This window comes from Pelodiscus sinensis, chromosome 19, assembly GCF_052426305.1.
Source record: "Pelodiscus sinensis isolate ZL-2025 chromosome 19, ASM5242630v1, whole genome shotgun sequence".
Lineage (NCBI taxonomy): Eukaryota > Metazoa > Chordata > Testudines > Trionychidae > Pelodiscus > Pelodiscus sinensis.
Genome location: NC_143070.1, coordinates 5,574,769 through 5,594,918, shown reverse-complemented (window position 1 = coordinate 5,594,918; position 20,150 = coordinate 5,574,769). Strand labels below are relative to the sequence as shown.

Below are 20,150 nucleotides of genomic sequence, written 5' to 3'. Positions count from 1 at the left end.
TTTTTACAGGGCTCTTTTCAGTTCTGGCTCCTTCTGGATAGCGTCACAGATGCAGTTTGTTTAAAATCACGCCCCTCAGCATCAGAAAGTGGGCATTGCCCTAGCTGGCAGGAACCACTCTGCCGGCCTGGAATGAGCACTAGTGTGGAAAGCAATAGCCTGCAAAGATTTCAGTGCCTGCAAACTGTAACTCTAGCTAAGGCAGTGGTTCTCAACGCGTTTCAGTCCACGGACCACCAGGCCGATCAGAACGTTTTTGTGGACCACCTCCAGCACACGTAGCACAGGACGAATGACACAGCAACCGCTCAGCACGACGGCAGCAGCTACACTGACGCTCAGAGCCTCAGACGGAAGTTACTGGCAACACAACGCAGTTGCGTCCTAGGTGACCACTATGGATGATGCAACGCGTGCTTGTGAACACGGCGTAAAACAGCCTCACGGCGGCGCCTGCTCACACCGTGTGACTTAGGACAATGTTCCTGTGGACCACCGGAAAAGTCACCATGGACCACCAGTTGAGAACCACAGACCTAAGGAGTGATCCTAAAATTTACAGGCAAAAATTTAATTCAGGTAAATCAGATCCAAAGAAGCATTCTACTCAATACTGACAACTTTAGAAAAGAGGACACTAAGGGGGGGGGGAGATGATAGATGTTTATAAAATCATGACTGGTGTGGAGAAAGTGAATAAGGAAGAGTTATTGACGTAGTCCCACAATACAAGAACTAGGGGTGACCAAATGAAATGAGTAGGCCGCAGGTTTAAAACAAACAAAAGGAAGTTTTTCTTTACTCAGCGCACTGTCAACCTGTGGAACTCCTTGCCAAAGGATGTTGTGAAGACTAGGACTTTAACAGGGCTCAAAAAAGAGCTATATAGATTCATGGAGGTTAGGTCCATCAATGGCTAATCACCAGGATGGGTAGGAATGGTGTGCCTTGCCTCTGTTTGTCTGGAGATCAGTGACAGGAGAGGGATCCCATGAGGATTATCTGTTGCGTGCCATCCCTCTGGCACATCTGGTATTGGCCACTCTCAGCAGACAGGATACTGGACTAGATGGACCTTTCATCTGACCCAATTTGTCCGTTCTTACGTTCTGTGCCTCAATGACACAGGCTGAGCTGGGATCCCCCTCTGACCCAGAACCAGGGGTGGATCCTCTCTCCAGTGAAGGAGGCTGGCAGGAACGTGAAGATGGGGGCCTGGTTCTTAGCATCAAAAAATGCCACCTGGCCCCGGTCGCAGTCCAGACAAACCCGGATCCGGCTGGGGCTGTGCCTCAGGGTCAGAGGAGTCTTTGGGGAGGTGAAGGCGTGGTACTGGCCCCCGTACAGCCTTATGGCCCAGATCCCCCTCTCGGGGTTGAGGTCAGACATGAACTCTCCTTTCCTGCTCACCGAGTCTCTGGCCACCCCCACGGCCCAGTACTTTCCAGCCCCTGCCTCCACCTCCCAGTAATGGCAGCCTGAGGTGAAGCCCTCATGGCCCAGCAGACAGCACTCATAGTCGAATCTCTCGGCGTTGTCAGGCAGATCCTGCTGGGTGTCTCCCTGTCTCACGCTTTTCCCATCCTCGGCCACGATGAGGCGGGGATGAGCCGTGTCCGGATCCAGAGTCACCTTCGCTGGAGGGAGGAGGGGAGGGAGAGAGAGAGAGAATCAGAGCGTGAGGGGGCAGTGCTTAGCCCTGGGGGAGGGTTGGATGGTGTCAGTGACAGGAGCTGCCCCAGCTGCGGCACGAATCAGGAAATTTCCTTCCTCCAGGATTTACCCCTCAGCTCTGATCACAGCACAGTGCAGACAACATTCACTCCCCTGAGAGCTGGCCTGCCGATGGGGGTTGGGAGCGGGATGAGGGGTGAAGGGGGAAGTTGCCCCAGGGCCCGGAGGTACCAAAAGGCCTGGGACTCCTGGCCACCGGAGCGTCGCATGGCATGCTCCGGTTGGTTCTGAGGGCTGTCCGGGGGTGGGTAACGTGGCACATTCCAAGCAGCATTCAGGACTGGCTGACCCAGCCCCGCCCCTTCCATCCCAAACTCCGAGTATACCATCACAGACTCTGCCCATTCTATCTCAAACCCCACCCATTCCATCCGAGACCCTGCACATTCCATCCCAAGCCCCGCCCATTCCTGCCCATTCCATCCCAAACTCCGCCCATTCCCTCTGAGATCCTGCCCATTCCATCTGAGACCCTGCACATTCCATTCCAAGCCCCGTCCATTCCATCCCAGACTCCTCCCATTCTCTCCCAAACCCCGCCCATTCCATCCCAAACCCCGCCCATTCCATCCCAAACCCTGCTCATTCCATCCGAGACCCTGCACATTCTATCCCAAGCCCTGCCCATTCCATTCAAGACCCTGCCCATTCCATCCCAAGCCCCGCCCATTCCATCCCAAACCCCGCCCATTCCATCCCAGACCCCGCCCATTCCATCCCAGACCCAGCTGAAGTGGTGTTGCTTAATTGAACATTAGCCCCACAGTGTAGACACATCCTCATCTAGGGAAACCATGACCCCTTCTTCCCACTGCGAGCTGACGTGAATGACCACCTCAGCCACAACCCTCCTTTCTCTGCCTCCCAGTCATCCCATGGTTGGACTCTGGGTCAGTGCCCTGCGCCTCTGAACCTGGCTTGCTTGGAAAAAAATGCCACATCTGAAATGCTCCAGTCTTAAGACAGCAACAGTGCCCCTGGGGCCAGGGTTTTTGTGCTGTCCAGGATTTCACCGTGCGGCAGCGGGCCTACATTCCATAGGCTTGAAGGGCTAATGGCTCAGAGCGTACCCCTCTGGTAAGGAGGGGGGCGAGGAAAGATCAAAAAACAAAACAAGCACAATAAGGAGTCTCTGAAAGGGATGACGGAGAAGAAAAGGTGCGGGGTGCCCGCATTCATGGGGGTGGGGAAACGAACAGAACGTAGGCACGGCCACACTGGCTCAGACCAAAGGTCCATCTAGTCCAGTGTCCTGTCTGGCTGCGTCTACACTGCGGGTTTTTTGCAGAAGAGGAAATGCAAATGGAGTGCTCATTTGCATATCTCGTACTCTCATTTGCATATTGTCTTCTGCTCCGTTTTTGCGGAAGAGGTTGTTGCGATAAAAAGCCCCATGTAGACAAGGCCGTTTGTCGGGAAAAAACCCCTTTTGCATAAGATCTCTTATTCCTCCAAAAATGAGGTTTATAGGCTCTTCTGCAAAAGGGGTTTTCCCCAACAAATGGCCCAGTCTACACGGGGCTTTTTAATGCAAAAACCTCGTCCGCAAGAAGGAGCGGAAGAAGATACGCAAATTTCTTTGCACATTTCTTTGCATATGCACATGAGCACTCCATTTGCATTTCCTCTTCTGCAAAAAACCCGCGGTGTAGACGTAGCTTCTGCGGAGAGTGGCCAAGGCCAGATGCCCCACAGGGAGGGAACAGAACAGGGAATTCTCAAGCCAGCCCTCCCTGGTCGCTCGTTCCCAGCTTCTAAGGGTATGTCTAGACTACAGGTTTATGTCGACATAAGTTTTGTTGACAGAATCTGTCTACAAAACTTATGTTGACATAGAGCGTCTAGACTACATCCAGTTCTGTTGACAAAGCAAGCCGCTTTGTCGACATAACAGTGTGGATGCAAAGGACAGTGTAGATGCAATAACGCCTTCTATCGACAGAACTTTGTCGACAAAAGGCGTTATTCCTCGTAGAATGAGGTTTACATACGTCGACAAAACTGCTGAGTTTTGTCGACGTTATGTCGACATAACTCAAAGGCAGTGTGGACGCAGGTATAGTTTTGTTGACAAAAGTCCACTTATATCGACAAAACCCTGTAGTCTAGACACACCCTAAAAGAATAAGACAAATCTCCCTTACACCGTGTCAAAACCACTTTTATCAAATCTCTGCCTGTCTCTTGCTTCAATGTCAGTACACCTGAATCTCTTCAATCCTCAGCGTTGGCCAGATTAAGCCCCCGGCTTGACCAAGCTCTGGCTGGGAGGATTGAGTTGGGGATGGTCCTGCTTTGGACAGGGGGCTGGACTCAATGACTCCTGAGGTCTCTTCCAGTCCTAGGAGTTGAGGATTCCATGAAAAATTTTGCTGGGCCAGGGAAGCAGGGAGGAGCATGGGGGGAGGGCGCTTACCCGGCACTCTGCGTTCCCTGCCATTCCCAGGCACCGCCGCCCGCTTGCTGTAGGAGCGGCGGGGGAAGAGGGCTTACTGCGCTGTTGTTCCCCCAGCTGGGGGTGGGAGAGAGGCAGCACGCAGGGCCTCTTTCTCCTCCCCCTGCTAGGGTCCGTACCACGAGCGTTCCCGAATTAGGGACCCCAGAGCACAGAGGATACAGTGTATCAAATGGGGGGAGGAGAAAAAACTTGCTTTCTATTGCCATTCTATTTACGACAAACTGGCAAGAGATTCCGGCTGTGTCTACACTGGCCAGTTATTCCGGAAAATCAGCCACTTTTCCAGAATAACTTGCCAGCTGTCTACACTGGCCGCTTGAATTTCTGGAAAAGCACTGACGATCTAATGTAAAATCATCAGTTCTTTTCCGGAAATACTATGGTGCTCCCGTTCGGGCAAAAGTCTTTTTCCGAAAGACTTTTGCGCAAAAGGGCCAGTGTAGACAGCACAGTACCGTTTTCCGCAAAAAAGCCCAGATTGCGAAAATGGCGATCGGGGCTTTTTTGCGAAAAAGCGCGTCTAGATTGGCCACAGACGCTTTTCCAGAAAAAGTGCTTTTGCGGAAAAGTGTCCTGCCAATCTAGACGTGCTTTTCCAAAAATGCTTTTAACGGAAAACTTTTCCGTTAAAAGCATTTTCGGAAAATCATGCCAGTGTATACATAGCCTATGTGTTTTCCTGCACATGACTGCAGGCTGGTTAGTTTTGTCCATCTGCAACAAAGACCCTTTTACCCGCTGTTGCATTAGTAGGTACTACAGGCTCCCAGTCTCCCTGCAGCACTCTACCTGGCAGCACACGTACAAGAAGAGGGTAGAAAGAAGAGCAGCTATAACAGACAGACGTGCTGTTGTCTGATTGGCCCCAGCTACACAACCCATCTGGCCTCACAGTGTCCTATAACAATGCGTCCCACCCTGCTCCGTTCACACATGCCAGGGGGAACATTTTCTCTATTAACGTCCATTACCTGGATGTGTGAGGACTCTTCGCCATTCTGAAACCAAAAACAGAATTAGAGATGAGAAATTTGACTGAACAGGGTTCTACATAAATAATGTAACAATTGGTCCTGTGGCACTTTACGGTACGTCTATACAGCAGCGTTATTTCGGAATAACAAACAGCACGTCTACACAGCAAGCCAATACTTTGAAATAAGGTCGAAATGGAGGATTTCTTACTCCGACTCCTGTAACCCTTATTTCATGAAGGCTACGTCTATGCTGGCATGAATTTCCGAAAATGCTTTTAACGGAAAACTTTTCCGTTAAAAGCATTTTTGGAAAAGCACGTCTAGATTGGCAGGATGCTTTTCCGCAAAAGCACATTTTGCGGAAAAGCATCCGTGGTCAATATAGACGTGGTTTTCCGCAAAAAAGCCCTGATTGCCATTTTCGCGATTGGGGCTTTTTTGCGGAAAACAATACTATGCTGTCTACACTGGCCCTTTTGCGCAAAAGTTTTTCGGAAAAAGACTTTTGCCCGAACGGGAGCAACATAGTATTTCTGGAAAAGCACTGATGATTTTACATGAGATCGTCAGTGCTTTTGCGGAAATTCAAGCGGCCAGTGTAGACAGCTGGCAAGTTTTTCCGGAAAAGCGGCTGATTTTCCGGAAAAACTTGCCAGTCTAGACACAGCCGAGGAGTAAGGGAAGTCGGGGGAAGAGTGTTCTGCCTCCACTTCCTGCTGTGTAGACAGCACCGAATTAAGCAAGGGGTGGACTTCAGCTGAAGTTGCGTATCTTAATTCAACTTTTCCCCTGCTTTGTATACGTACCCTGGGGCTATGTCTACACAATAGCTTTTTCCAATTGCTTTTCCGGAAGAGGCTTTTCTGACATTTGGCCCCACGTAGACGGGGTCAAATGGCGAGAAAGCCTCCTCTTTCAGAGAAGCCCTTATTCCTTGTAGAATGAAGTATACAGGGCTCCTCGAAAGAGCGCGCCTGCTCTTCTGCGAAAAAAAGCGGAAGAGCAAACGCGTTCCCTGGACACGGCAGTTTTCCGGTACCCTGGAAAAACCCCACAGTGTAGACATAGCCTTAGAGACTAACCAAAATATATAGAATCCTGAGCTTTCGTGGGTAAAACACACATGAGGATGAATTGGAGACACCCTGGCTTGACAAAACCCTGGATGAGATGGTTTAGTTGGGGCTGGTCCTGCTTTGGGCAGGGGGTTGGACTCGATGACATCCTGAGGTCTCTTTCAGCCCAGTGATTCTGTGACTCCAATTCATCTGAGGAAGTGGGCTTTACCCATGAAAGTTCGGGATCCTATATATTATGGTGAGACTCTAAGGTGCCACGACACCACTCATTGTTTTTAAAGTTACAGACTAACACACCTACCCCTCTGCAATGTAATAAACACTGCCGAAAATGATACATTGGCGGGAAATGTAACGTCCCTGAACATTTACCATAATATAAATAGTACAACTGGTTTTGAAATGGAATTTCCATCCAACGGGAAGTTCCGCTCGTTTTGACTTTGTTTTTGTCCTGAGTTGGGACCAATACGTTTGAAACATGCCAGTGTTTTGCAGAACAGACTATCCTCACATCCCTGATCCAAAACAAAGCATTTGTTTGCCAGAAGCTGAGAACAGGTGACAGGAGAGGGTGATGATCCCCTGTTCTATTTCCTCCCTCTGGGACACCTGGCATTGGCCACTGTCGACAGACAAGATTCAAAGCTCGCTGGACCTTTGTTCTGACCCAGTATGGCCGTTCTTATGTTTTTATGCTGGTGGGCTTCATATTAATCTGTCTGCTTGGGCTGCTACACTGGCTCATGGGAGTTGTAGTTCAGGTACTTCGTGTCTCCAGGATCCGCCAGAGGAAAGAGCACAATGTATCTTGGGAGACGTAGTGCATAGGAGAGAACTGAGACATAATGTTTCTGAACAACAGATCCCACAGAGTACTGTAGTGGTGCAGGGGGATGAGAGGTGCACAGGCTAATGTACACCCAACTCAAAATAAAATGCTTTCTTTTGATTGTCTGGTGGGAAAAGACAAACAAGAATTGACCCCATTCTATAGGAAATGTGAAATTTTCTTGAACCCAGAATTTTTCATCAAAAATATTTTCATGAAAAATTCCTCATTATGTCCGATGTGAAACCAGCAATTCTCTCTCAAAGGTTACACATTTAAACAGACTGGTTTCAGGATCAGAGTTTGCATTAACTATATAACTATGTATTAATAAATGGTTATCATAGTTTGCTGACTGATGTACTACAATTTCATGAGGAATAGGGCTTGATAGTGGTCTAGTTAAAGTCAGTAGAAGTAGCATAAAATCCTTAATCTTTGTTTTAAACGATTTAGAGCAATGCAGGTTGAACCTCTCAGCTGTGTCTAGACTGGCCAGTTTTTCTGGAAAATCAGCCGCTTTTCCAGAAAAACTTGCCAGCTGTCTACACTGTCCGCTTCCATTTCCACAAAAGCACTGACTTCCTACTGTAAGAAATCAGTGCTTCTTGCGGAAATACTATGCTGCTCCTGTTCAGGCAAAAGCTTTTGCGCAAAAGGGCCAGTGTAGACAGCTGAGATTTGTTTTCCGCAAAAAAGCCCCGATGGCAAAAATGGCGATCGCGGCTTTTTTGCGGAAAAGCGCGTCTAGATTGGTATGGATGCTTTTCTGCAAAAAGTGCTTTTGCGGAAAAGCGTCCGTGCCAATCTAGATGCTCTGTTCCGAAAATGCTTTCAACGGAAAACTTTTCCGTTAAAAGCATTTCCGGAAAATCATGCCAATCTAGACGCAGCTCTCTAGTCTGGCACTCTCTGGTCTGGCAATATGTGTGGTCCAACTTGATGTTAGTTAGCCGGGTGTACACTTATCATTGGTGTGGCCAAGTTTCCTGTGGTCTCATAAAGTTTTTTTACAGCCACCAGTCCTGGCTCTCAATGTTCGGTGCTGTGATTTAGCTCTAATTTACCTCTAAATGTCTTTTAAGGGTACGTCTACACAGCAGGGCTAAAGTCGAATTAAGCTATGCAACTTCAGCTATGTCAATTGCGTAGCTGAAGTCGAAATAGCTTCATTCGGCTTTTGGCGCTAGCTACACAGCTGGAAGTGGAAGGCAGAACACTCTTCCTCCGACTTCCCTTACTCCTTGTGAAATGAGGGTTACCATAAGTCCGAGTAAGAAGTCCTCCAGCTGGACATTATTTTGAAATATAGGCTTGTAGTGCAGACGCGCACTATGTTATTTCGGAAAAAGTCAGTTATTCGCTGCTGAGCAGATGTACCCTAAGAGCCCTAAGAGCAGTGGAAGGGTTGGTAATACTGTTAGACAATATTGATCGCCCGTAGTCTGGCAAATTCTCTGGTTCGGCCCAAAGGTGCTGGACTAGAGAAGTTCAATTTGTACTGGAAAATATTACTATTTGAATACATTCCTCATGCATTCACTGTTTACTTGGGCTGGGATTTTCAAATCCCCCTAAGCAAATTAAGAGCAGAATCCCCAGTGAAAGTCCTGCATTCCTTATTTATAGATTATAGGGCCAGAAGAAACCAGTGTAATCATTTAGTCTCATCTGCATTCCATAGACCAGATAATTTTCCTCAGTTATTCCTTTGTCAAGCCTGTAGCATCCATGTGAGCTAGAAGAAGCTCTTTTAGGGTGCATCTACACAGCGCCAAATTTTGAAATAACCCGCTATTTTGACACGTCCCTTATTCCTCGTGGAACAAGGTTTACAGGGATGTCGGAATAGTGAGCCCAAAATAACGGGCTTGCTGTGAAGACGTGGGATAGCTATTTTGAGATACTCCGGTATCCCGAAATAACAGTGCAGTGTAGACGTACCCTTAGAGAGATACCCAGCCTGGATTTAAATAGTTAAGCACATTTGAACATCTCTTGAGCCAAAGAAACAATTGTGAGCCTTCGTGTCTTTACTGCAAAGTTGCAAAGTTTGGTTGTTTCCTTTCTCTTACATGTTTTATCCAATGCCTTTATTATGTTATGTGACATGGTCAGTATGCAAGTTGAGGCAAATGTGTTGCTTTTAGCCAAATAAGATAAGACTTTTGCTTTTGGTGTGAATTTTTTCATGCATCACCTGATATATCACAAAGCCCCAGCCAACTCCCTAAATACCTCCCTATCCCCCCGCCACACAGACGTACACAAAGCCAACAAAGACCACTGCATGCATACACATTAGCACAAAAGATACTGATGGTGACTGAGACTTACTAAGTTCTGCGACAAGAGTCTCTGAAAAGCAAACCAAAACAGAATCACGTTATTGAGCAGTGTGTGTTATTTTTTCTTCTCCACAGTTAAAGGACTGCGTCCTTCATTGGCAAAATGTATCCATGCCTCTCCACACTGCTGAAGCCACATGTAGGAACAAGGAATTTCCTTAAATCAGTATGGGTATGTCAACACTACAGAGAAGACCGACACTCCGGCGGTCGATCTTCTAGTGTTCAACTTAGCGTGTAGGCCTTAGTGTAGGCCCCCAAATCGAACGCCGAGAGCAGCCCCTGCTGGCGTCTTGTACTCCTCATTCTGTGAGGAAGCATAGAATCATAGTGTGTTCCCATCAGTCCCCTGCAGGGTAGACCCTTTGGTGGCTTGGCATTTTGTGTATCTGGATGGCATACCTTAAGCCGACCTGCCTGGTCTTGTGTAGGCTAGGGATGTTAAAATTAGATTAATCAACCAGTGCTTTTTTTGTGACGGTACTGCCCGGTAAGCATTAAAATGGAAACAGACACATTTTGTCTATGGAGTGAATGATGTTTAGGGTACTCACGGCCCCTCCTCCCCAGGATCTGGGGACCCCCAAAGCTGAGGGACACGTGGCTTAGAACCTGAATTTCTGCCCCACCTGCACCCAGCGAGACACGTAAATGAACCCAAACCCTTTAAGCTGACTCAATGGAATTCTACTGCCCTCTTTCCCATGGTACTGTACGGTATTTCATTCAGTGACACTTTACCTTTTACTTTGAAGAGGTAGAGAGTAAGACCAATGGAGACAAAGAAAGCCACCAGGCTCATGCACAGAAACACCATCCAAACGGAGACTTTGGGGAAAAAAGAATCTGAAAAATAGAACGCCGGGAATTTTCCTTACGTGAGCAGCCTTGCACAAAAGTCACCTGATTTAATTGCAAGTCAATAACATCCAAAGAAGGGTTGGTGTCTCTGAGAGGCGCTTGCATGAATGTCTCTGTCTGATCACACAGAAGATCAGAAACGGGTTTTCTACAGCGATTTAAGGGAGGTAAATATTCAAATCAAGAGGCCTGCTTTGTACCGGGAGATAGTATTCAAAGTTCAAGAACATTACTTTGAACAGTAAGGGATGTGTCTAGACTACAGGGTTTTTTCGAAAAAAGTGGCCTTTTTTTGAAAAAACTTCCCCTGGATCTAGACTGCTGCCGCGTTCTTTCAAAAGTAAATCGAAAGAACACAGCAGTTTTTTCGACCGCGGAAAACCTCATTTTAAGAGGCAGAATGCCATTTTTCTAAAGTGCTCTTTCCAAAAAAGGCGCTAGGTAATGCAAACTGTTCTTTTTCGAAAGAGCGCATCCAGACTGCCTGGGCGCTCTCTTTTGAAAAAGCGTCTTGCTTTTTCGAAAGTACTGGTTGTAGTCTAGATGCTCTTTTTCGAAAGATGCTTTTTCAAAAGTATCTTTCGAAAAAGCCTCTTTTGAAAAAGGTGTGTAGTCTAGATGTACCCTAACAGACTTTTCTGAGGAGGTTTCCTTCATGGCTCCCCCTGCTTAATTCTGCAGAAGGGGATCCCTATTCCCTAAGTGAATCTGCCCCTTTAAAACATCCTTTTTAGAGTTTAACATTAATATCTCAGTGCTTAGAGGTAGCATTCTAATATGAGGCCTACACGACATCGGATGTTTAGACAGTGGAGCTGGTGACAGACTGGGGGCAAATTTTAAACACTTTTTTAGTTGTAAACTCTTTTTTAGGGTGAAGGAAAGGTGTCAGGCAAAGCAGCTACACTTAGGGGTGTGACACGAGTCCCAGAGCTAGAGCCAGTGCCTGGACTTTACCTGGACACAGACTGTTTGGAAGCTCAAGGGATCCAAAAGGTGGGGTCCATTTATAACAGATGGGTGACTCTGCACCAGTGAGGTTCGGAAGCATTTTCCCAGTGTTGAAAATGCACATTTTTCTTTCATAGGTCCCCAATCCCTCTTGCCCCCGCCAAATTTATTTTCAGAAAAGTCCAGTTTGCATTCTTCACCTCTCTTGCCCTAAGCTTTTGCCACTGGCTATGATAAAACATCCTGGGATCCTTCCTTCCTCTCTCCCACATACTTTCCCTTTTCCCCACTTTAGCTGTCACACAGTTAACCTGTGGAACTCCTTGCCAGAGGATGTGGTGAAGACTAGGACTTTAACACGGGTTCAAAAAAGAGCTAGATACATTCATGGAGGTTATGTCCATCAATGGCTATTAGCCAGGATGGGTAAGGAATGTTGTCCCTAGTCTCTGTTTGTTAGAGAGTGGAGATGGATGGCAGGAGAGAGATCACTTGATCATTACCTGTTCAGTTCACATCCTCTGGGGCATTGGCCACTGTCGGCAGACAGGATACTAGGCTAGGTGGACCTTTGGTCTGACCCAGTGTGGCCGTTCTTATGAAACTTCTCCATCTTTGGAAAAGTTACAAGTTAAAGGCAAAGTTATAGGACAGTTTTTCCTTTTGTAACTTCCGTCCCTTCCTTTCCAGTTCCATATTTTTAGCATACACTTTAGGAGTGCAGTTACCTGGAAAAGTGGAGCGCCACTGGTGTAAGCAATTGGCTTGTTTTTTTTAGCCATCTCTTTAATCTTCCCGTTTTCGATAACCAGTTATGTATGGGGTCTATGTTTCTTGACAGCTGGGGCGTGGCTCCGATGGTGACTGACCTGATATGGAAATTGTGGATTTCTTCTCTTGGTTGAGGAAGGTGTTCCGGATACAGCACGACAAATTCTGGCTGGAACGCTCCATGATGAGGAAAGCGGTTTGCGTTTCGAACAGGCCGTCCTCCCCTCGGGAGGTTGTCGGGGAGGCCGAAGGCAAACGGCGCCCTCGGAGATCTTGCCACAGCACCTCAGGCTCCGGGTACCACCCCTCTGAGAGGCACAGCACTCGGATCCCTCCATCCTGGTAGCCTTCCACGGAGAGGTGAGGCTCGGAGCCTAACCCTGGAAGAGAATGGGATACAGCGCTTATTTCAATGGGCTCCTTTTGCAGCGGCGGTGGGTGAACTTGGGGCTGTGGGAAGAAACCTCTTCCACCCGAGGCCCCATCCCCAAGACCTCACCCACAGGGGCAGGGCTCCAGCTACCCTTCTTCCCCTCCCCCACAACCCACCCTCCACTGCAGGGGTAGGTCTCCAGCCCCCTCCAAGCCTTGGAACACAGAGCAGGCGTGCAGCCCCAGCCTCCCTGGGCCCGGAGCATGGGAGAGTGGATGGCCCATGGTCACAGCCTCAGCATGGTTGAAGCCTGGGGGCAGCCCGGGAGCCAGGCTGAACCGGGGGGGGGGCGGGGCCAAGTGTGGGCGGGGCCACTCATGGCCGTTTGCCTCGGCTACCCGCTGCCCCTGTCATTTAGATACATAGTCTGCACAAATGTTACCGTTTTAAGCCATCGGTAGCTTGCCAGCAACCACGGCCGTGGTAAATGATGTGACCATATGAGAAAGAAGAATGGATTGAGGTTATTCCCCTTTATTCGGCACTGGCGAGGCCACATCTGGACTCCTGTGTCCAGTTCTGGGCCCCCCACTATGGAAAGGACGTGGATGCATGGGAGAGGGTCCAGCGGAGGGCAACCAAAAAGACTGGCTGGAGCGCATGACCTACGAGGAGAGGCTGAGGGAGTTGGGTTTGTTTGGTCTGCAGAAGCGTAGAGTGAGGGAGGATTTGAGAGCAGCCTTCAACTTCCTGAAGGGGGGGGGGGGTCCAAAGAGGATGGAGAAAGGCTGTTCTCAGTAGTGACAAGAGACAGAACGAGGGGCAATGTTCTCAAGTTGCAGTGGGGGAGGTCTAGGTTGGAGATTAGGAAAAACTATTTCACTAGGTGGGTGGGGAAGCACTGGAATGGGTTCCCTAGGGAGGGGGTGGAATCTCCATCCCTAGAGGTTTTTAAGTCCCGGCTTGGCAAAGCCCTGGCTGGGATGATTGAGTTGGGGTTGGTCCTGCTTTGGGCAGGGAGTTGACCTCCTTGGCCTACTGAGATCTCTTCTAGCCCTAGGATTCTGTGTTCCCTTCACTCTAGTGGGATGGGTTGCCATTAGGACCCACTTTTTACCTAGCTAGCTTTTTTGGGGAGTGGAGGGGAGTGGGTGGAAGAGTTTGTTCTTGTTTTCAATTTGTCCCTGAAATCGATCAGTTTCAATGGATTTTTTTGGTTTGTGTTTTGAAAGTCTGGCTCAACTTTTTAACCTAGACAGCTGTTTTGGGGGGGTGGAAGAATTTATTTTTGTTTTCCATTTGTCCGTGAAATAGATCCGTTTTAATGGCTTTTGTGTGTGCGTGTTTTGAAAGTTTGGCTCAACTTTCCCAGCTTTTTGGGGGGATGGAAGGGAGGGGTGGAAGAGTTTGATTTTTGTTTTCAATTTGGCCATGAAATTGATCAAAAACGTCTTTGCATACGGGCATCCCCCGCAGATATATCCATTGTGACAAAAACAGTCACTTTCCGTGGGGTAGGGTGGGATGGGAAATCAGTGGATACTGGAGCAGCTTTAGTACAAAGAGCACAGAAACAAATACAGCCACCACAAACTGCCGCCTCAGAAGGAAATGCCAAGAAAGCCACTGAAATGTTTGGAAAGGCTGCCTCCACCCAACCACTAACCTGCCACCTTCAGTTCCAGCAGAGCTCCTCCATAAAAGACGCTCGACCGCACGAAGCATCGGTACAGCCCTTCATCGGAGGGTCTGATCCTGTGGATTTTCAAGTCGGCACTGCCCGTGGAGAGGCCTCCTTTCAAAAACTCCGTCCTTCCCTGATATTCTTGGGCCTGAGACTCGTTCTGGTCCTTCCCGTCCCGGTACAGATGCACAACTGAGGAGCGATCGGGTCGTAACCATTTCACTTCCATGGCCTCCGCGTCCATCCTCGGGGAGAGGTGACAGGGCAACACAAATGCCTCGCCCACGGTAGCAGTGACTGGATGATCGGGCACCACGACGGCAAACTGAGCTGTGAAATGTGCCAGAAGACAAAGAACATCAACTCAGAAAGAATGGAATAACCTGACACAGTTTTGAAATAAGACACTCAGGCTCCATCTAGACTGGGCCACTTATTCCGGAAAAGCAGTCGCTTTTCTGGAATAAGCTGCGAGTTGTCTACACTGGCCCCTTGAATTTCCGGAAAAGCAATGATGATTTACTGTAAAATTGTCAGTGTTTTTCCGGAAAAACTATGCTGCTCCCGCTCGGGCAAAAGTCCTTTTTCCGGAAAACTGTTCCAGAAAAGGGCCAGTGTAGACAGCCCAGTAGTCTTTTCTGGAAAAAAGCCCTGATCGCGAAAATGAGAATCGGGGCTTTTTTCCAGAAAAGCGCGTCTAGATTGGCCACGGACGCTTTTCCGGAAAAAGGGCTTTTCCGGAAAAGCATCCTGCCAATGTAGACGTTCTTTTTCCGGAAATACTTATAACGGAAAACTGTTCTGTTTTAAGCATTTCCGGAAAAGGGTGCCAGTGTAGACGTAGCCTCAGGCTCTGTCTAGACTGCTGGCTTCTTTTGGAAGAAGCTTTTCCAGAAGAGATCTTCCGAAAAAACTTCCAAAAGAGCGTCCACACTGAGAAAGCGCATCGAAAAAGCAGATGGCTTTTTCGAAAGAGAGTGTCCACACTGAATGGACGCTATCTTGCATGTAAGCTGTGATTACTATGGGTGGAGTGGCCATCAAGGCATCTGTGTTTTTTCCTCTTTCCTCTTCTTGCGAAAGAACTCCCTCTTCCCCGTCCACATACGCCTTATTCCGAAAGAGCTCTTTTGCAAAAAGCCTTCTTTCTCATAGAATGAGGATTACCAATGCCAGAAAAACCCCTCTGTTCTTCCAATTTTCTTTTGAAAGGACATGATTGCAGTGTGAATGTAACTCCCATTTTTCCGAAAAAACTCTGTTGTGTAGACATACCCTCAGTAGTTTATAGAACACATATCGTTTATTACACATACACCCTCCCCATTAAAATAACACATGTATGTAGAGTTGTTGCTGTAGGTCCCAGGATATTAGACAGATAAGTTGAGTGAGGTATTATCTTTTAATGGACCAACTTCTCTTGCGCTACGTCTAGACTGCAAGCCTCTTTCAAAAGAGGCTTTTTTGAAAGATACTTTCGAAAAAGCCTCTTTCGAAAAAGAGCGTCTAGACTGCAAGCCGCTTTTTTGAAAGCGAGCACCCAGGAAGTCTGGATGCTCTTTTTCGAAAAAGCCGTTTGCGTTCAAGAACGCCTTTTTTCGAAAGTATCAGAGGGGTAGCCGTGTTAGTCTGAATCACATGCATCTGACGAAGTGGGTCTTTGCCCACGAAAGCTTATGCTCCTACACTTCGGTTAGTCTCTAAGGTGCCACTTTTTTCGAAAGAGCACTTTCGAAAAAAGGCGTTCTTCCTCGTGAAATGAGGAGTACTGCTGTCGAAAGAAAAGCCGCGTTCTTTCGATTTAATTTCGAAAGAACGCGGCTGTAGTCTACACGCAGGTGAAGTTTTTTTGAAAAAAGGCTACTTTTTTCGAAAAAACCCTGCAGTCTAGACACAGCCTTGATGAGAAAGACAAACTCTTGAGCTGCCACAAACCTGAAGAAATGCTTTATGTACAATTGCACGTTTAAAAGTCTCCCAGGGGGAGCCATGTTAGGGTAAATCTAGACTACGTTCTTTTTTCGAAAGGAGCTATGCAAATTCGGTGCTAATTTGCATCTCTTCTTCCAATCGCTTTTTCGAAAGTGGTTTTTTTTCAAAAGTCAACGCAGTCTAGATGGTTTTTTTTTCCCCCAAAAGAATCCCCCTTTTTTGAAAGAACCCTTCTTCCTTAAAAAAAGAGGTGAACAGGGTTCTTTTGAAAAAGACGTACCCTAAGATGCTGTGAGACTATTAGTTGTTTTTTAAGTTTTTCCAGTTAGACTAACTGGGCTACTCCTCTGCAGCTTTTAAAGATCTTTTGTTAGTAACTCTGTAACCCTTTGCCTGACATTCTCTGTAAAACTGTTTGGGGTGAGGGAAGATTGCGTGTGAAAGCCATCGCAAATACCCAGGGGTTGTGTCTAGACTGGCAAGTTTTTCCGCAAAATCATCTGCTTTTGCGGAAAAACTTGCCAGCTGTCTACACTGGCCGCTTGAATTTCCGGAAAAGCACGGACGATCTCATGTAAGATCGTCAGTGCTTTTCCGGAAATACTATGCTGCTCCCGTTCGGGCAAAAGTCTTTTTCTGAAAGACTTTTGCGCAAAAGGGCCAGTGTAAACAGCACAGGACTGTTTTGTGCAAAAAAGCCCCGATTGCGAAAATGGCGATCGGGGCTTTTTTGCGGAAAAGCGCGTCTAGATTGGCCACGGACGCTTTTCCACAAAAAGTGCTTTTCCGGAAAAGCGTCCTGCCAATCTAGACGTGCTTTTCCGAAAATGCTTTTAATGGAAAACTTTTCCGTTAAAAGCATTTTCGGAAAATCATGCCAGTGTAGACGTAGCCAGGTGGTCAGGAAGATGTGAGAAACTTGGAGATGCTGAACACCCACATGCTGTTTTTCACAACAAACTGGCCTATTGCCTCTCTCCCCTCCCCGCCCTGGAGAAAGATCCCATGTGCTTCTTATAAGCAGAACTTAACTACCTGCCCATGTGGAATTCCTACCTGATTCCAGCCTCTGGAGGTGACAAAGAACGAGGAAAATGATCCAGCCCATTTGAGAGGGGCTGGCTCTGGGGCTGCAACAGAACGAGAAAACGGTTGTTGTAGTTGAATTGTGCACCAGGAGTAGGGGGAAAATAATAAAAAAGACACCATCTAGGACCATGTTTTATACAGTTAAGTGAATTAATTTTGCCACAGGTCGCATCTCTCTAGTGAGGAACTCTTGGGACCCACCTGGTTCTGAATTTTCCAGACATGGGGAGGTCAATATTGTCTAGCAGCATCACCAGCCCGTCCACTGCTTCCTAGGCTCTGTGGGGACATTTAGGGGTAAATTAGAGCTAAATCACAGCACAGAGCACCAAGAGCCAGGACAGGTGGCTGTAAACAAAGTTTATGAGACTGCAGGAAACTTGGCCATGCCCAAGCGGACACCCGGCTCACTCAAATCATGCCGGACCACGGATGTTGCTGGACCAGAGAATTTCTGGCCGAGAGGAGCTGAGAAATTTTGCTGGGGGCAGGGGCAGTGTGTGAAGCTTCCCTCCCTATCTCCACTCCCATGCCCAGAGCAGAGCCACGTGGAGCGGACAACCGACCAGCCTGGGACCACAGCACACAGCCTGCTTCAGGTTCCTGCAGGGCTGCTGGCTGGGAGCCCACTAGATAAGCGCCTCCCAGCCAGAGCCTGCCTCTGGCACCCCACTCCCTCCTCTCCCACAACTACCATCCCCAGGACACAACCCAAACCCTCTGCACCCATTTCCCCCCTTCTCCCAGGTCACAACTCCTTCCCAGACCCTGCACCACTACGAGGACCCTTCTCCAAGGCCGGAATCCTCTCCTGCACCCTACCCACTCCCTGACCCCTACCCCATGTCACCACCCAAACCCTCTGCACCCCCTTCTCCCAGATCACAACTCCCTCCCAGACCCTGCACCCCTCTGAGGACCCCTCTCCAAGGCCGGAATCCTCCCCTGCACCCTACCCCCTCCCTGCCCCTGACCCCTGCCCCATGTTACCACCCAAACCCTCTGCACCCCCTTCTCCCAGATCACAACTCCCTCCCAGACCTTGCACCCCCTCCGAGACCCTCTCTCCAAGGCCGGAATCCTCTCCTGCACCCTACCCCCTCCCTGCCCCTGACCCCTGCCCCATGTCACCACCCAAATGCTCTGCACCCCCTTCTCCCAAATCACAACTCCCTCCCAGACCCTGCACCCCCTCCGAGACCCCCTTCTCCAAGGCCAGAATCCTCTCCTGCACCTGGACCCCTTCCTGGACCCTGCACCCCAATCCCCTGCCACAAACCACAACCCCCTCCTCCACCCAAACTCCCTCGCAGACCCCACACCCCCTCCTACATCCCTGTCTCCTACCCCAAACTTCCTTCTGCACCCAACCTCTCTCCCAGACCCTGCAGTCCCTCCATAGAAAAGTGTGGCTCTTGACCATTAGCCAAAATCTTGCCCCGCATTAAAAATTATTGCCCACCCCCGATCGGAACTCTGACCCGGGACCAGCATCATTTTATGATATTCACTGTAAGGAGCATTTCATCATTCCCGCTTTACATTACAAATCTGCCCACACAATACGCAGCGTGTTTTAGGGGTTACAAAGCAGGGGGCTTCAGTCTTTTTTTCATTAGGAACTGTGCACCCCTTTGGAAATCTGAGATGTAGTCTGCAGACCGCTCCCCCCCCCCACGAGGTCCACAAACCGCAGGGCAAGGACCATTCTGCTACAACGACCGACTTTTACAGCCCCCTTACTCAGAGCCTGCGGACCCCCCCAGCGATCTATGGATCACAGGTTGAAACCCCCTTCTATAAAGAGTCATTTCGAAGCTGTTAACCCACTTGATTTGTCCTTCCAAGACGTGTCACAGTCTTCAGGGCCTGGCACATCCCTCACGGGCCTTCTGCTTGTTTGCTTGTTTCACTCCATCAAATTGCAGGGCCGACTAACTCCGGCTGTAAAATTGCTTCTGTGTCTCCTGCAAGCTTTCCGGCGCATTTTTGAGAAGAAATAAGTTTGTGGTCCAGGCTGAGAAATGTCCTTTCCTCTTGCCAAGGTGGAAAGCGAAAGTCAGTCTGTTTCTGGAAAGATGCAGCTATTTCAAAAAAACCAGTCATGTGTGTGTGTGTAGTGTGGGTGGGGGTGTGGTTAGAGTTTTCTCTTAAAGAAACAGCCACCATCCTGCTGAGCCGGGAGCTCCCACACCAGCCAAGCTGAGGTGGCTCGAGAGAGCTGGATGGATCCAGCCAGACAGCGGCCCTGGGGTCGCTACTGAAGCAGCAGTGGCAGCCAGAGATCCAGGCCTGGACCAGGGTGAGTGGCTGCCCTTAGCTCTGCCCCTTTCACCTATGGCCCCGCCCCTTCTGGGAGCACAGAGCTATCCCCCCCCCCCTTACACTGGAGCTGTGGTTTTCAAACTTTCTCTTCCCCCTCCCCTCCCGCTCAGGACCCCGTTGAAGAAAATCGTGGACGCCGCGACCCGACATCATGTGACTGGAGAGTGGGCTTTGGGGTGGGGCTGAGGAGGGGAACTTTAGGGTGTCTGTGAGTGGGGGGGAGGGGCTCCAGCTTTGGGCAGGGGCAGGGCTGGGGCTGCCCTCCAGCAGCTTCTGGTCAGCGGCGCAGCGGGGGGGGGCTAAGGCAACTTCCTGCCTCTCCTGGGACCGCAGACCCTGCTGCGCCCCAAAAGTAGCCAGCTGCAGGTTCCCAGCCAATAGCAGTGCAGAGTGAGTGCTCAGGGCAGGGGCAGTGGGTGGAGCCCTGTGCGCTCCCCCCCCGCCCCCCCCCCCCACCTAGAAGCCAGGCCTGCTGCTGATTGCTTCTAGGGTGCAGTGCAGTCTGCAGTGCCAGGATAGACAGGGAGCTGCCTTAGCCCCCTGACTGCTCACCTAATCCCCCGGCAGCAACTAGGCCCAGGACCCCACGTTCAGGGCCAGCTTGAGCCATTCCTGCGCCCTGGGCAGCGGGTGCGTGATGCCTGCGCAGCTCTGCCCTTGGGTGCACGGTGCATGCGTGGCCCTGCCCCCCGGTGCACTGTGCACCTTACAGCTGCAATGGGGCGCGTGGCAC

At 49.3% G+C, this 20,150-nt stretch overlaps 1 protein-coding gene across 2 annotated transcripts; it reads right to left on the bottom strand.

Annotated features, from left to right (window-relative positions):
- Positions 1-649: 649 nt before the first annotated feature.
- Positions 650-19,439, bottom strand: LOC102462149 (butyrophilin subfamily 1 member A1-like). 2 transcript variants are annotated; one of them, XM_075914058.2, is made up of 9 exons: positions 18,923-19,439; positions 17,294-17,371; positions 17,060-17,133; positions 14,051-14,398; positions 12,110-12,391; positions 10,170-10,274; positions 9,418-9,438; positions 5,164-5,190; positions 650-1,637 (listed from the first exon to the last, which is right to left on the bottom strand). In XM_075914058.2, exons 2-9 carry the CDS (start codon positions 17,341-17,343, stop codon positions 1,117-1,119), a joined length of 1,428 nt encoding a protein of 475 aa, XP_075770173.2. In that variant the 5' UTR covers positions 17,344-17,371; positions 18,923-19,439; the 3' UTR covers positions 650-1,116. The 2 variants fall into 2 exon arrangements, with proteins under 2 accessions (XP_075770173.2, XP_089626971.1); XM_089770845.1 differs by lacking the exon at positions 17,294-17,371.
- Positions 19,440-20,150: the final 711 nt, after the last annotated feature.

Bases quoted from the DNA above. Each gene is read 5' to 3' on its own strand.
- LOC102462149 (XM_075914058.2), bottom strand. From the start codon at position 17,343: ATGCTGCTAGACAATATTGACCTCCCCATGTCTGGAAAATTCAGAACC. The intron at 10,275-12,109 runs GTCAGTCACCAT...TCTATTTTTCAG, and splicing joins ATCCACAATTTCCATATCAG to ATTCTTTTTTCCCCAAAGTC. The intron at 9,439-10,169 runs GTAAAGTGTCAC...TTTGCTTTTCAG, and splicing joins CTACCTCTTCAAAGTAAAAG to AGACTCTTGTCGCAGAACTT.